This window comes from Populus trichocarpa, chromosome 14 (assembly GCF_000002775.5).
Source record: "Populus trichocarpa isolate Nisqually-1 chromosome 14, P.trichocarpa_v4.1, whole genome shotgun sequence".
NCBI classification, from domain to species: Eukaryota; Viridiplantae; Streptophyta; class Magnoliopsida; order Malpighiales; family Salicaceae; genus Populus; species Populus trichocarpa.
In genome coordinates, this window is record NC_037298.2 from 8,221,045 (window position 1) to 8,238,834 (window position 17,790).

Genomic DNA, 17,790 nt, shown 5'->3' on the forward strand with positions numbered 1-17,790 from the left:
TCATTTAATTAGTTGAACAGAGATTTTCCTTGGTGAGCCAAGCTAGCTGAATACATAGAACTAGTCATGGGTGGGATAATTTTCTTGGAAAAAAAAAAGCAAGTTTTTGAAATGTATGTTTTTTAAAATTTAAATACAAATCAAAAAGTCTATGCATGTATTTAATTAAATATATAAAAAAATTATTTGTTCTAATAAATATAAAAGACAAGGTGTTAACATGTTTATTTAACTCGTCTTTCTGCAGGTCGAATAATTTTCTTTCTAACTTAAAAGAATTAATGTGTATGTGCTATTAATGAGTTTTTTTATATCGAGTAAACAATATAACCGTGAATTAAAAAGTCAATGCTTATATATAATAGAATATAATAAAAATTATATGCATTAATGAAACATGAAAGATCTCGAGCTAATTTTTTAACGTGGTAGAAGAATAAAATAATGTTGCAATTGCTACAGTGAAACACCATTTTCTTAATCTTTGTATAATAATTTTTCAAAAACAAAATGTAAAAAAAAAAAAAAAACAAATTACAAAAAAATAAAGATAAGAATAAAAACAATGGTATAAATAGGTCAAGTGTAGAATGATAAATATTTAAAGTGTAAGAAATAAAAAATAATATTTTTTTCCAAAACAAAATTTTAAAAAAAAGGAAAAACTAAAAACAAAATTACAAAAAATGAAGATAAAAAAAAGTGATAAATAAACTATGTATAAAATGATAAAAATATCAAATATAAGAAAAATATAAGAAAAATTTATTTTTTATTGAAATATTTATTTTTTATTAAAAAATTTATAATTTTGTCACCGCTACTATAAGAAATTGATAAAATTTATAATTATGTGATTTTTTCATGAAAACAATATGTATAATAATTTTAAGTTTCATATTTAATTAGTTTTAGGTTTGTTGGATGAAAAAGTTGTTTTATTTCTTATGTGATTGGTTGGTTTAAAAGGGAATAATTTAAATTATTTCGTATCCAAGAAAATAAAGAAAGTGTAATGCTTTTTATTCCAACTGGCAATGCAATAATTTGAGTTTCACCGTCCAGTAAGGGTTAAGCTGATTAGTTCCTGAGTTCTCTTCCAAGCGAAGCTAGAGCTGCCAGCAACCTGCAACTGACCGACCAAGTTGAACATCGTGACAGCCCTCTGATTATTAATTGCCCTGCTCTAGATGTTAATACGGTGTGCGCGCGTTTATGTAGTCTTTGCAAGGGTGATTTCTGCTCAAGAAATATCAATTTGATTCATTCGAATCTTTTCCTATGATTTTGACAATTTTATAATTTTTAAAATAATTTTTATTTGAAAATATATTAAAAAAATTAAAAATTTTATTTTTAATATTAGAAATTCAAAACAATTTAAAAACATTAAAAATTTTAATTTATATATATAAAAAAAGACATAATTGGACCACACTCCCATGTATAGCATTAAACGTCAATTGGACGATCCAACTCCCACCTGATCAGCTCATTCTAATGATGCCCATATTTTGGACCTGAAATTCATGGATTCCGAACCACCAATACAAACAAGCCACGTGTGATCTTACACAAAATACCCCACTCCAAGCTTCAAAATGGCAGGTAAATTCACTTATGATTTGTGTTTGCAACCACCTTGTACTGTCCGGCGCACCACAAAAAAAGAAATAAATTAAAAGCCTCACTTATTCTTTAAAACAGTTAAAGTACTCTTATCGTCGAAGTTGTTCTCCTACGTCATCACTCCCATTCCTATCACGAACTTGTAATTCACCTCAGCTATATATACTCTACACATTCACTTCCCTTGCTCTCCATCCCCATTGAAAAACGTTTCCATATCTCTCCAAAGTGGATTACACCGCCATGCCCACATCCTTCATAATTACTCTCTCGGTTCTTTTCTTGGGTGTTTCTTTGCAAACCAGCAAAGCCCTGGACCCTTTTGCTTGCGACCCAAAAGATGGAACCACGAGAGATTTGCCGTTTTGCCAAGTGAAGTTGCCAATACAAACGAGAGTTAATGACCTTATTGGAAGAATGACATTGCAGGAGAAGGTTGGGTTGCTAGTGAACAATGCTGCGGCAGTTCCACGGCTGGGGATTAAAGGGTATGAGTGGTGGTCTGAGGCTCTTCATGGAGTTTCCAATGTGGGTCCAGGGACCAAGTTTGGTGGAGCCTTCCCTGTGGCCACTAGCTTCCCTCAAGTCATCACTACCGCTGCTGCTTTCAATGCAACTTTGTGGGAGGCTATTGGACAGGTGAGATTTTTTAACCTTGATTAGATTTTATTAAATCATTAATTAGACTATATATATATATCAAAGTAAGACGGATACTTAAAGCCATAACAGGGATTCTATCCATAGAGAACCTTCTGTTTCTTTTTGTTTACCTTGTACATATGAGCTGAATAGAACAGTCAGTTTTGTTCCATATGGAAAGGCAGCCCTTATAGCATGCAAACCTCACCAAGATTTGCAACCATGCATAGCATGTGTCAGCTCTGCTATACAATTTGCTCGGGAGCCCATACAAATAATGCAGGGACGCGTCTTACATGAACCAATGTAAACAAACTGCTTTTATATGTGTCTCTCTCTGAGTGTGTGTGTGTTAGTTGAAAAAAAATAAAAACTCTCCACAAAATTCAATGATGTAGCCACCTCTCTTTATTGCATCTCGTCAATAGCTACTGCGCCGCATTAAAGATTAACAAAAGCAAAGATACTTTTTTTCCTTTTCTCTTTCTTTTTTTATCGAACAAAAACAAAGATATATAATATTACTGTCTTTTAAAAAAGTAGTAACAAAAAATTATTAATTTTAATTATCTTCATTTGTGGATTCATTCTTTACCAAATGCGTATAATGTCAGGCAAGTTGCCCCCTTTTTTTTTGAAGAAAAAAACCCGGCCAATATAGTACTGTCTAAATTTTATAAAATATAAAAACAAACCCGTTTACCATGCAGGTTGTGTCTGATGAAGCAAGAGCAATGTTCAATGGAGGGGTAGCTGGGCTCACCTATTGGAGTCCAAACGTGAACATATTCAGAGACCCGAGGTGGGGTCGTGGACAGGAGACTCCCGGTGAAGACCCGGTTGTAGTTGGTAAATATGCTGCAAGCTACGTCAGAGGTTTACAGGGAAGTGACGGTAACCGGCTAAAGGTCGCTGCTTGTTGTAAGCACTTCACGGCTTACGACCTCGATAACTGGAACGGGGTTGATCGGTTCCACTTTAACGCTGAGGTACAGTAAATTAATGTTTGATCTCTACGTGTATTTGCTGCTGCTATGCATCATGAGTCTTTACACGCGATATGATTGTTCGTCCATTTTCTTGACTTTAAAGCAGTGATTGTTTTCACGGTTGTACCGTGTTTTAAAAAAAATGTTTTTTTTTTAATTTATTATTCATTATTAAAAGAAGAAGTAGGAAATACCACCGAAGTATTGGGTAAGACATTGATTTACTGTAACAGTCGGTAGCAATAATGGAGAGGTGAGGATCAGCCTGGTTTGGCTGTAACATATGCAAAAATATAACGTGTATTAATTGGCTAAAATATAGTTTCGTCCATATTTTATCACACTACTTAATAGATCATTAATCATACACGGTACGGAAAAAATACCACCGGTAATTCTCACTGCTGATCACGTGCTATATGCTACCTTTCTTCATCTCACGTGGGGGAGGGGTTAATTATCAGGTAAGCAAGCAGGACATGGAGGATACATTTGATGTGCCATTCAGGATGTGTGTGAAGGAAGGCAAAGTAGCAAGTGTTATGTGCTCTTACAATCAGGTGAATGGAATCCCCACGTGTGCTGACCCAAATCTGCTAAAGAAAACTGTACGTGGTCAGTGGAGACTTGATGGGTATGATCAAATTCAAAATGCCATGCTGTTTAATCACATGATCATGTAATATACAATTAACTCTTGCAATCTATCTGCAATTACCATTCACAGGTACATTGTTTCAGACTGTGACTCCGTTGGAGTTTATTATGGGCAGCAACACTATACTTCAACCCCGGAGGAAGCAGCCTCGGATGCTATTAAAGCAGGCCAGTAGCCTTTGTTTCGTTACTCGAGTCCAATATGAACATGGAAATTAAAAAAAAAAAATTGTCAAAGAAAATATGTTGGGCTTACTGATTAAGCTCGGGCTTAGATTAACTAGTAGTAATGTGTAAACATTAGTGTTCTGATGATGAAAAAAAATAGTAACAAGTCAATGTTAATATCTTGCAGGTTTAGATTTGGACTGTGGACCATTCCTGGGTCAACACACGGAGGATGCTGTAAAAAAGGGCTTGCTGAATGAGGCTGAAATAAATAACGCATTGCTTAATACACTGACTGTCCAGATGAGGCTGGGGATGTTCGATGGTGAGCCATCATCACAGCTATATGGGAACCTAGGTCCGAACGATGTGTGCACCCCAGCTCACCAAGAGCTTGCCCTTGAAGCGGCCAGACAAGGCATTGTTCTTCTCAAGAATCATGGTCCTTCATTGCCTTTATCTACTCGCCGGCATCTCTCCGTTGCCATCGTTGGCCCTAATTCGAATGTCACTGCTACTATGATTGGCAATTATGCTGGTAAGCGTTATTGAGCCTGGTTGAGAGAATTATTTAGACCATCTACATACATCGATAATTAATACTTTTACTCATGGTGTATGACTAGGGTTGGCGTGTGGATACACAACACCCCTACAAGGGATACAGAGATATGCCCAGACAATTCACCGGCAAGGTTGTGCAGATGTTGCCTGTGTTAGTGACCAGCAATTCAGCGCAGCAATTGACGCAGCCCGGCAAGCGGATGCAACGGTTCTAGTAATGGGGCTTGACCAATCTATTGAGGCAGAATTTAGAGATAGGACTGGGCTTCTTCTACCTGGACGCCAACAAGAGCTCGTATCCAAGGTCGCCGCAGCCTCGAAGGGCCCGACTATATTGGTCTTAATGTCTGGTGGGCCTATTGATGTGTCTTTCGCTGAGAATGATCCAAAAATTGGGAGCATCGTATGGGCTGGCTATCCAGGCCAAGCTGGAGGAGCAGCCATTTCTGATGTCTTGTTTGGAATTACAAACCCAGGTTTGCTTTTAGTACAACTTCTGCGGATTTCATATTGGGTTCATTTCATCGGGAACGTAACAGAGAATTTTTTTTTATTTTTTATTTTTTTTCAGGAGGCAAGCTTCCTATGACATGGTACCCACAAGATTATATCACAAATCTGCCAATGACAAACATGGCCATGCGATCAAGCAAATCAAAGGGCTATCCTGGAAGAACCTATAGATTCTACAAAGGTAAAGTGGTGTACCCATTTGGTCATGGAATAAGCTACACAAATTTTGTTCATACCATAGCAAGTGCACCGACGATGGTTTCGGTACCCCTAGACGGCCACCGCCATGGCTCCGGAAATGCAACCATTTCAGGGAAGGCAATCAGAGTTACACATGCTAGATGTAATAGACTCTCTTTAGGAATGCAAGTAGATGTGAAAAACACTGGCTCCATGGATGGGACTCACACATTGCTAGTCTACTCTAGACCACCAGCAAGACATTGGGCTCCTCACAAACAGTTAGTGGCCTTCGAAAAAGTGCATGTTGCAGCAGGGACACAGCAAAGAGTGGGAATTAACATTCATGTTTGCAAATCCTTGAGTGTTGTCGACGGATCTGGAATTCGAAGAATTCCAATGGGAGAACATAGTCTTCATATTGGTGACGTTAAGCACTCGGTGTCACTTCAAGCCTCAATTCTAGGGGTGGTCGAGTCTTAAAATGTCTTGTTTCAAGTAATTATCAGTAGTACGTGGCATATTCTTCTGCATGAAAATCGCAGGCTTATGGCAATATTTTATACATTATTGTTATCCGTTGATGACGGTCCATATTAAGGGACAACTGTAGTGGGATTTTTCTGAAAGAAATGAAGGTGTGGAAACAGAACATGCCTTTCTTTTCTTTTATTTCGAAGAATGACACAGATAGTATCTGTTTTTTATGGTTGGGAGTTGTAAAGAAAAGAGGATACACCAATGTACCCTCACATTTTTTTCATTTATTTCGTTACCATTAATTTAATGTCAAGTTTAAAATTGTTTGAAAATATAGTAGCGGTTGTTTTTTAAAGAGTTTTTTGTTTGCAAATGTATTAAAATAATATTTATTTATTTTTAAAAATAATTTTTGATATCAACACATTAAAATAATTCAAAAATATTAAAAAAATCAAAACTTAGAAAAACACCATTTATGGGTTTGCGAATTATTAAAATGATATTTTGATAATCAAAACTCCCTCCGGCCTCGTGGAGTTTTCTCTTTATGAATCAGGTGGCTCCTTGGGCCTCATGGACTTTTCTTCGATGTAGCTAGCGACATTTTTTTTCTTCCTTGGTGATAAATAGTAGTCTGGAGAAACTTCTTCCGTTTTTTATCGACCCGACCCGCCCATGCAAGCCCCTAGTATTTTATTTTATTTTCAAAGGCGAGCTACTTTTGACCTGACACAACGTCCAGGACCCCCTTTTTCCCTGGTGTACTGCTCAAAAAAATAATCAGAATGAGTCATTTCTATCAGATCCAGCAAGAACTAATCCACAACGAGGACCTAGAAAACTTCCAGACCAAGGGACTGGCCATTTTTATTTGACCATGCAGCGGTATGGTTAGATCAGGTATAACTTGGAATTTGTTTTTGCATTCAAAAAGAGTTTATGAGAATTTTTTTAATTTTCTCTTTTGTTTTAAATTAATTTTTTTTATAATTTTATATTGTTTTGCCGTATTAAAAATAAATATAAAAATATAAAAAAATATTATTTTAATATATTTACAAATAAATATAATTTAAAATTATTGATAACTAGCATCCCATCCCATGTTGTTTTTCTAGCTAGGATGACAACATGTACGAAAACAAATAAATAAATCGTGCATGAAAATTATACCGAAGGCAATCTATGATGTCATTTTTGCTTGTTCGGGTTGTTTGAGAATGTAAAAATAGTTATTTTTTTAATAAAATTATTTAAAAATACATCACAATAATTCAAAAATATAAAATTTTAATTTTAATTTTAATATTTTTTTCTAAATTTACCAAACCCTGTTTACAAGGCAATATCATACATGGCGAAGAACATGGGCTGTGCATTTATTAAACACAGGTGTCATTCTATACAAGTTGTGCATCAACCATTAAACAAAAGTTCTGATTTTTCGTGCACGCGGGAAAATCCCAGCATTCGCAAATTATTAATCAACATTTTCTAAAGGGGTAGAGCAGTGACAAGAGAGGAAAGAGTCAATTGTATGCATCCTAGCTGGGCTCTTCCTGTGGGATTTACATTCATGTTCCATGTGCCTCTCTGCCTTGTCCACACAACGACCACAATCTAATAACCGAGCCTAGCATGTGCAAGCGACAGGAAGCAAAGAGAAAAGGACATTACAGAAGCAGTATGGCGCTGGTTTTGACATGTATGTATATATGTGACGAAATGTGATGATTGCTGGCTTCCTTCTAAGAACTCTGCCAGAGATCAGGATCCAGTTTCTAAAGCCTATCATCTTTAGCGACCATGCCCAAAGTACCACTTGCTCGAACATACATCCACGTGTCAGGTTGACTCATCTACTACATCTGACACGAAGCTTTCAGGCCTATCATGGTATCATCTCATGTAATTCCATTAAAAAAAAAGTCTAGCTTCCGTATTCCATGTATAGAAAGAAGATTGCCCAGCTTTATCTGAAAACACTAGAGAACCGTGTGGCATAGAATATAGCAATAATATTTTGCTTTCGATGGAAGTTTGCTATAAATTTCTCAATTTTCAAGTCTGAACTTTTTTTTTTTTTTAATAATAGTGTTGCACCAGCTTACACGTACCATGACTAATCTCTCGATGTAATTAAATTAATAACTAGTTAAGTCTATAGTAGTCAAAAGATTTATGAGACTCAAATTAGTAACTTCTATAAGCAAATACAAGATTCGACTAGTTAAATTACACCCTTTAAAATAAGTGTTGAAGTTTTAATTCGAGGTAGCTAAAGATCTCTTGGATAGCCAAGGAAATGAACGAGGTGGAGTGACCCGTCTCTCGAACAAGCCATGTGGAAATCAATCTTCACTTTGTTTTTCACCTCAAAAGATTAGCAGATCAAGATTGCATTCCAGGGACTAAAACAAAACATCGATAGATTGGCTGGATGAAAACTAGAAAAGCAACAGTTGAAGGACGTTCCTTGCAGCTCTCAATATGTTAAATTAAGTTAAAAAATGACCATACCTGGAAAGAATTTTCTGTTCCTTTTTTTTTTCACTTTAATCTGATTGATATCATATATATATATGGATAAAGCTTTAACAAAGGCTGACTTAAGTGGGGATGGCTCGAAAAGATTCTCAAGACTCGAAGGAGTACCCAAGGAGCCCATGGCTTCTCCAAGCTCCATGAACACCTTTTCACATTCTTTTAGGTCTCCATAATTGCAAGAGTCTGTACTTTTACCTTTAGATTTGTTTTCACTTTATCGGTCAAGGCCTAATATTGAGTGCATTTATGAAATGGTACTATTATATATATATATTTTGTCCAGAAACGGTCAACTCTAAGCCATTGTAAAAAAATTCTTGCTCGAGAAAAAATATAAGATGGCAAGCCAAATGAAAAATTAAAGTTGACACTTTGAGATTTTGAATGCAATATTGATCAAAGATGTTGAATAGTGTTGCTATTGCATGCGCATGCCGCCGCAGTACAAAAGTTTTGTCAATGGCTCAAGAGTCGGAGTTGGCTACGGACAAATTAAGGAGCCTTGACTTTGAGCGTAGCGAGGAAGCTGGTGAATGTTCTACAACTTCGTTAAAGTTCTCAACTCGTCTAGGAGATCATTTGATCGGTTTTTTTTTTTTTTCAAATTAGGGAATGACATTTTTTTGAAAAGGAATTTATAAAATGGTATAATTTAACCTTGTTATACTTTAAAAACACCATATATAAATATCAAGAAAATTTTAATTGATGTTATGATTTCAAAACAAGATATTTATTTAAATGTTATGGTTATGAAACATGACATAATATTTTAATTTTTTTTGATGAAAACATAATATTTTAATTGATATCGTGATTCACATTCTTGATATTAATTAGATTTTAAAATGATTTCATATTTTATTGTCTGGAAGCCTACTTGTATAAAAAATAAAAAGTCAAAAGCTATTTCATGAAGTTAAGGATTTTGAAATAATTTCATCCATCACATTAAGGATGACAACTTAATCTCAACTTGATAGATATTAGATATCAACCTGAATGAGTCAATGTTATTGTACGGTTAACTTATCCTTTTTTTGCCCAAAAAGGAAGGGAAATCATGCGAGGGCTTACAAGAATTAATAGTCTTGTGCGCCTAGCCCTCTTTTTTATGTTAAAAGATATTAAGCGATATATTGTCTGTTGGTTTAAATTTTACCACCGGTTATGGCTTAAAAGTCGGTTTAAATTTCACCACTTAAAAAACTCATTTCAAATCTTTTTTTATTTGAAAACTCCTAAAAAAACATTTTAAAGACCTTAATAAATCCATTTTCGATCCCAAATCATCATTTAATCAACTAAAAAATAAAAAATCAACATGTATAAAAAAAACTATTGAGAGTCGACCTATGTTTTCTAACAATATAAAGAGCAAAAAAAATCTCAGGGAAATTTATCTCATGAAATGAAATTCGTCGATACTGAGATCGATTTTTTTATTGTTGGAACATGGGAAACTAATAATTTTCTTTTTCTTCTCTAGTTTTCCAAAGACCTTCTCTCTCAAACCATGTAATAAAAAATTAAAAAAGAAATGAAATTTGGATGTAAACGGAGAAGGGAGTTAAAAGAAAGTAGGTGGACCAAAATGTATTTTTTTCTGCCACATTGTAATTAGCCACGTGGTTTTTTTATGTTTCAGTTTGATCCTTTTTTATTTAATTGTATCTCACAGCTAGAAAATTTAAAATCTATCTTCTTAAATTTGCCTCCAATCAATTTTAAAATCTGGAAAAAAAAACTTTAAATCCTTGTGACAGCCAAATACAAAAAGGCTACAGGCTTACAAAACACATAAAATATCAAACAAAATGATGCAATCGAGGAGGAAAAAAGCTTGATAAAAAAAATAAATCATTGCTTAAATCTATAATGACAGGTGACAGAGTGCACATGCACATGTGATATGCAAAAACCTTAATCTATTTTGTTATTTCTTATAACTTATAATATAATTTATCATGGACATAATTAAGTACGCGGATATATTCTCCCACGATACAATATGATTAGCCGTCTTTGCTTTTCAAGGGTTCTTAACATAGTTTTTAGATCCGGTTTGGTGACTGACTCGGTATAAGGTTCAGGTTTTAGGTTTTAACCAGGTTGTTCGGGTTAATTTTTTTTAAAAAAATTAAAACAACGTCGTTTAGTTAAAAAAAAAACTAACGGGTTGCAACCTGGTTTTTGACCGAGTCTTATCGGGTTAACCCGCCGGTTACACCAAGTTTTTCCTCCCCTGTTTTTTTTACCCGGTCCAATTCTAGCCCCGGATTCTAGATCGACTCGTCGAGTTTTAAAACTATAGTTCTAAATGCTATTTTTTTGTCAAACGCACAAATCGCCGCCCAAAGTTTCCATTGTCTAATTGCATTGTCCTAATTTTGCAACGAGAGGTTTGTAATTTATTTATTGTTTTTTATTAGAATCTAAAATTATTATTTTTATTTTAAATTAATATTTTTGATATGTTGATATTAAAAATAAATTTTAAAAAATAAAATAAAAATCATTTTAATCATTTAAAAAAGAAATTTACAAAAACAACTTATTTATGATTTAATTCTCTTCTGCCACAGCCAAAATCAGTTAGGGGGAGACGGTGGTTTAACCGTTAGATGCATGCATTAATTATATGCAATTTGATATTAAATATCGGAATGCCCACAATATGTATTTTTAATTTCACCACGTTTTTATTCTGTCCTTACGAGATATTTTCAGACACTTGATTCTTCGAACCAAGCAATTATGCTAATTAATTTCGACTGTACTGCCATTGTACCATTCTTTTTTCTTTTCTTTTTTCACAAAGGTTCCCACCAATGGTAGAACGTTATTGTAATAGAATTATTATCTTTATTAGAAGATTTTCATCATTTGGGCAATCAACATGCAGTGTCATAAACAAATGGAAGATATTTCAAAAAACCGAGCCTGAAAATTGAGATAAATATACTATTAAAACATATGGTCTGAACTCTTCAAATTTTATTTATTTAATTTTAAAAATAATTAAATTATGTCTGGCAATTTTGTAATTTAATAGAGTTATATATAACACTCGCCACTCACAAATCGCATATATTATTTATGATTTTCTAAACTGTGATACTTTTTAATTATTTTTTACATTATATTATTTTATTAATTTTTTAACTATGCTAGAGTCCTAAAAAAACTCCATAATTCTATGCCAACAAATTTTGAGCAAAGTAGAAGCAGACCACCCCGGCTAGGCTGGCTTTGTTGGCCATTTTAAGGCTCACAAACTCACCACTAATGATTAAACTAATCACCCCCGGCCACGATCACATGGGTCACCATCTCCACGTAAAATTTGATCCACAGACGCGAGCACCCCCACGGAGCATTTATCTGAGTTCTGCAGAGAGAAGCATGTTTACAAGCTTTTGAAAAGAGTGTCGCTGCGCGCGCATTGGTTGAATCATCAGCTCAACGAACATGATTGGTAAAAAACACAATATACAATAAGCCAGAATTATGCCGTCAAATTAAAAAGAGAAGCTTATGTATATGCTCAGATGTAAATATTAATTATTCAAGAACCTTATCTTAGTGTGTGTCTTTCTTTTATTAAGAATCTTTAGGAATTCCCGTAAAAAATTTGCCTCCTTGCATGCAAACATGTCTAGAGAATGGGAGCGACTCCCACAATTAACAATAATTTTTAATCAATAAATTATTAATTATTATCATGAGTTTACATAGACTAAGATTGGCACAGGGGAGAATCCCACGATGCTGATTCCTCACCCTTTAAAAAAGGACCTTGCTGTGAGCATTAGTTATTCTTGCAATTAATTGGGTAGGTAATGGGTATACTTGCATGATTTCCATTTTTATTTCTTGAGTCGCCATGTTCTTTACCTATCCCTTAATTATTGAGCTATTCCCTTTTTGTTTATTCCGGTGGGACTTGGAGTTTTGATTATGAATTTGATTGGATTTTAAGAGACTAGGTTGTTAGGAATGGATATAATTGTGATGGCAAATAGCTTGTTTGTGCAAAAAAAAAAAAAAAACCAACTTAATTTAAAAGTATAAATTATTAAGTAATGTCTCAAGATATGATTTATATTATTCTTTAATATATCTTCTCAAGTGAAAACCGTTTAAACTTCAAACTTGCACAGAATTATATTATCTTATGCTTAATTTTTATCAAATAAATAAGGGTGATGAGATTTGAACTTGTGACTACTTAATCATCAAGATTTTGATACAATATTAAAATATTAATTTAACTTAAAAATTTATATTATTAAATAAAATTTTAAAATAAAATTTATATTATTATCTATCAATATTTCATAATGATAGCAGCTGCTAAGAGAATGACTTGACTTATTTTTATTTATAAAAAAAAACACGAGAGAGGCACCTAATTAAATTGCTGATGATTGTACGTAGAACTGTTAGATTATCCAGGTGAGTGCCCATGATTGTCACAGCTGTGACTCCCAATCTTGAAATCAAGGCTTTGCCGCATTATTTATCCGATATTTATAAATAAAAATGAGAGGACAAAAAAATTAGGTCAGGTGTTATAAGAACTCGCTAGGAAAAAAAAATTAAAACCTTGATCAACAACTAATTTCTAGATGTCTTGAATTATTAATCTCATAAACTCTGTTGAATTCTGTTCAACTCGCCTAATACGTGTGGCACAACCAGAACAATATTCATGATAGGTACATTTAATCAATGTTTGAAGAATAACATCAAAATAGAAAAAATTATTAACAGTTAAATATTAAAAAATAATATAAATTATATCTTGAGATTTTATTTAACAGTTTAAGCTATTGGGTTGAGATAGTTATTCGATATGGTATCAGAGCCTTAATGACCAAGCGATCACGAGTTCGAATCTCATTATCTTTATTTATTTAATAAAAAAAATTAAGCATAAGATAATGAGAATCTATATAAATTTCAAATCCAAAGGGTTTTCATTTGAGGAGATGCTTTAGAGAATAATATAAATCATATCTTGGTACCTTACCTAACAGTTTAAATTATTGGTTGAGATGATTATTTGATAGTAAAAATATATTTTTAGTGTTTTTATATCGTTTTAATATGTTGATATCAAAAATAATTTAATAAATTATTTTAATGTATTTTCAAATAAAAAACACTTTAAAAAATAATCGCTTGAATACCAAACCCGCTCTTAATTGGCGGGAAGGTGCTCAACTCTCCCTTGTTAAGAACCCTTCTAATTAATTAGTTTGGTTAGCAGTGACAAAAAGGAGAAGAAGGTTTAAACCAAGTGATGGATTCTTTCAATTAATCGAACCTCCCAATTATACGAAGAAAATAAATATAAACATAATAAGAATTATGATCTGTTAGTTGTTGATACTGTTTTCGCTATCTAAACAATAACAACTATTATATGCAAATAAATTAATAACTGCCAATTATAAGGAATGACAGCCTATGGTGGTTATGTGTGGTGGAGTCGAAAGAATTTATAGAAGAAAACAGGACCAGTTATACAAGTAAGTTCAATGCCCTATATATGTACGGACCCATATAATTTATACGTGGCAGTTCCATTTTGAATGATGATGGAGACACAGCATGTGCTCACGTGCTTTACACATATGTTCTTCAAGTTGAATCTGTAGCTGGACAGCCAATCCCATCAGTTTTAGCTATTCCTGGCCCCTTCTCTTTCAAAATAAAAACAAGCATGCACTCCAGTCCTCAGAAGACACCTGCCCTGGCCGGGAAAAAAAATAAATAATAAAAAGAAATGATCGGAAGAAAATGAGTTTAGATGGAATGGAATTGATCGTGAACTGGATGGCGGCTAAAATGTTTTTTTTTTTTCAAAATTTAAATTTGTTTCTGTTTGAAATTATTCTTTTTAATAATTTTGCATAAAAATAAAATTAAAAAAATTATTATTTTTATATATTTACAAAAAAAAAACATTTTTAAACATGTATTTTTTTTTCCCACCTTATTGATTATCTCCTCCACCTAGAATTTGGATAATCTTCATTCAGAATAATAAGTTCCCCAAGCGCTCCAACCTGGAATCCTTAGCTGTATAAGAGCTGCAATATCAACGTTGATGGAAAAAACCAACCCTTGTAGACCCCAACATAACACCGGGTGTCCCAATTAACGTTTGTAGGTCCTAAATGACACGAGAGGAGAACAGCATTTCTTTTTTCGGCTGTTGTTCTTACATAGATTAGTATGTTTTTGATAAACATTAAAATTGTATATTTTGAGTTTTTTTTGTTTGGTACTTTGATATGCACATAAATAGCAAGTGACGTGTTACTTGTCGTGATTAGAAATTGCTAAAAGGCAAGCTGTAATGTTTTAGATAAAGAAAAAAAATGCATTTTCAATTATATTTTGACCCTACAAACCAAAAAAACACCTAAACACATTTTATAAAACATATTCATGATCTCAAACAACTAAAAAATTAACCTGAAAATCCACAATTAACTTGAAATCAAAACTATTTTTATTTTATTTGAGTCCTCCTTAATAACTGGGGGTCTTTGGTTGTTGGAGACTTAGGTCTAGTTTGTTATTGTGATCGAACTGTGTTTTTGAAAAAAAAATTACCTTCAAATTAATTTTTGGGATGTTAATTTTTAGATTGTTTTGATGTATTAATATCAAAAATAAATTTAAAAAATAATCTCTATGCATTATTTTAATGCATTTTCAAATAAAAATAATTTAAAAATAATTTTTATTACACTCTCAAATATACCCTTATCAGTCAGGTTTTTCTTTCTTCTTTGTATTTTTTTAGTTTATTTGATTTTGTTCCTTCAACGCTAGTTACACGCTCTAATTTTATGAAAAACTTTGTTAAAAAATTTAACCATTAAATAAACCTAAGTATAATAATCCCTGTCACTAGCTGTAATAGTCTCGTACTTGGCAAGGACCCCCTCCTTTTTTTTTTGTATGTATAAAAAAAGCTCTCGTGTTACGGCCTACGGGTCAACTAGACTGGAAGCACATTTTCAAATTTATTAGATTGAGGATACAAAGCATGTTCTTCTTGAAAATCATCATAACTCTACTGAGTACTGACTCCAAGGTTTATGGCGAATTCCTCCTATGCTCTCTCTCTCTCTCTCCCCTGTTAACATTTAAGATAGGAATTGGAGGGCTGTCCCATGAAACTTAATTGAAAGATTATGACGATGGAAGTAAAATATAATTTTAATTCCATTCTATAATAGATTTCTAAACAATCAAGGGACGGCTCAACATTGGATCCAATTTTTCTTGCCTTTTGTTTTTTTTTTTTTTGGTATTGATCTTTAAAAACGAAAAAGCTTTTATATCTGGAAAATGAAGGCGTCCACTTGCTAGGTGCGACCTGACATCAAGGCAAGCCACGTGGAGACAGGCGATGAATCATGGTGACGTGGCACGAGAATTGGGGTAGGCGCCAAGCTTGTAGGAACTGTCCTCCACCAGGAGGGATTGGGGGCCTGATGCTGCGGGGTCCAAGGGAAGGAGCCTTTAAGACAAACCCATCTGGCTGCTATGCATATTCATGTGCATTCATTAATCAATGTGAGTGAAGTAAAAAGCAAAGCGAAGCCCCTAAAGAAAAGCATTATTCCCGTGCCTTGCGAGAGAAGAGTCACCTTCTCCTCCTTACAAGTACGCTTCAGCAGCACCACTAATTCCTCCGCTCCTCGCTCTTCAAATAATTGCCAACAAACACCTGCCATCTTTCTAATCCCCTTCAGTTAGTGCGATCCCATTTGCAAACAAGACATATTATTCATTTTTAATTTTTGATAAATTAAAACCATCTAAAAATATAAAATATTTAATTTTTATAAAATATAATTTGAACTGGGTTTCCAAACCACCACGGTGAACTATTTATAATTTTTTCAAATAAAATATAATTCTATTTTTTTTTGTTTTTATGCGACGAAAGTGATTTAAGTAATTCAAGATATTTCGAAGGTGTAAAACCAAAAACAATAATGTTTGGTGGCGAGAAAAATGTAAGTGGCTTCCTCATATTCAATTAAACATGGCTGAAAATCATCATAAATATTGATGGATTGATGTCGCGGAGAGGGGAATTGCCTAATAAGTGCAGCAACGAACTAGTGCTCTGATCATTATTTTTGCATTACAAAAACAAGAAACGAACCAAATACAGAGTATTGAGAGTGCTAATATGAACATAGAGGACAGAGTGAAATAAAGATTGGAAGAGCCAGGATGCTCCGGCATGGTCGATCTTGCCGATTGCTCTGTAACTACTGCAAGTGACGACATTCTCAGGCATTAGTTAAAAGAATCCGTTGGTAAGTCTGCAATACGGTACCGCTGTAGAAACTGTGAAGTGGTACCTATTTGGTCCATTTTTGGTAGGTATATAATAAATTCATTGAACGAAAAAAAACAATAAAAAAAGAGCTCTCCCTGAGGTTTCTTCAGGACAAGAGGGCAAATGGGTACATCGAAGGAGAACAAAAATAAATAACTGTAGAGATTTTACACCATCTTTACTTGCTTACCTTTTGGGGCAATTTGCTGGCTTCTTATCCTTTCTTTCAACCCCCTGTAGTCGAACCCGAGGACGGAGGACCCGTGATGGGTGACCGTCTATACCCTGTAACAATAATGAACATCACCGTTTACACCCAGTTGACAATTTTTCTTTATAGGATTATGGTGTGAATTATAATTTTACACAGTAATTTTTTAAAAAATATATTAAAATATTTTTATTTTTAATATGATACATCAAAATTATATAAAATCACTATTGGATATTAATTTAATATTTTAATTAAACTAAACACAATCTTAAAACACATTCAAATATAACAACAAACACAATATTTAATAACGATTGTTTTCAAAATTATTTTTTTTTGTTTATAAGCAGAAATATATCGAAAATATTTTTTTAAAAAATATTTTTGTATTATTATATTAAAATGATTTAAAAATAAAAAAATAATTAAAAAAAATAAAAGATAAAATAATTTTGAATAAAAAAAACTGTTAAAGCAAGAGAGGAAGAAGGTGTGGTACGCTGTGATCTCTTTCTATATTGAATTTAAATAAATTCAATGTTTATAATTTTATTAAAAATTAAATCTATGATTTCTTTGATAATATTAAAAAAACAAGTACTATTTAAGCTAAAAATCCATTGAAGTGACATTAATGGTTGACAAATTTTAGATTAAAAATTCGTTATAAAATTGCTTTGTTTTTTTTAAAATATATAGGGTAATGCATATAGTGTTATAGGCCACATAGCCATAATGAAGAGAGAGAGAATCTCTTGGTGGGGTGCCAGCTATGAAGTTGAAGGATCAAAGCTTTCTCTGAGGTCAAAGCTGGCAAAATATTT

The 17,790-nt window shown here is 33.2% G+C and overlaps 1 protein-coding gene across 1 annotated transcript; it reads left to right on the forward strand.

Moving 5' to 3' along the window:
• Positions 1 to 1,732: 1,732 nt before the first annotated feature.
• LOC7491265 (probable beta-D-xylosidase 2) lies at positions 1,733 to 6,105 on the forward strand. Its single transcript, XM_024584450.2, has 7 exons — positions 1,733 to 2,268; positions 2,982 to 3,260; positions 3,725 to 3,894; positions 3,988 to 4,085; positions 4,273 to 4,623; positions 4,712 to 5,125; positions 5,221 to 6,105. The coding sequence occupies exons 1-7, from the start codon at positions 1,873 to 1,875 to the stop codon at positions 5,823 to 5,825; spliced, it is 2,313 nt and encodes a 770-aa protein (XP_024440218.2). The 5' UTR covers positions 1,733 to 1,872; the 3' UTR covers positions 5,826 to 6,105.
• The last annotated feature ends 11,685 nt before the right edge of the window (positions 6,106 to 17,790 follow it).

Bases quoted from the DNA above. Each gene is read 5' to 3' on its own strand.
- LOC7491265 (XM_024584450.2), top strand. From the start codon at position 1,873: ATGCCCACATCCTTCATAATTACTCTCTCGGTTCTTTTCTTGGGTGTT. The intron at 4,086-4,272 runs GCCAGTAGCCTT...AATATCTTGCAG, and splicing joins CTCGGATGCTATTAAAGCAG to GTTTAGATTTGGACTGTGGA. The intron at 4,624-4,711 runs GTAAGCGTTATT...GTGTATGACTAG, and splicing joins TATGATTGGCAATTATGCTG to GGTTGGCGTGTGGATACACA.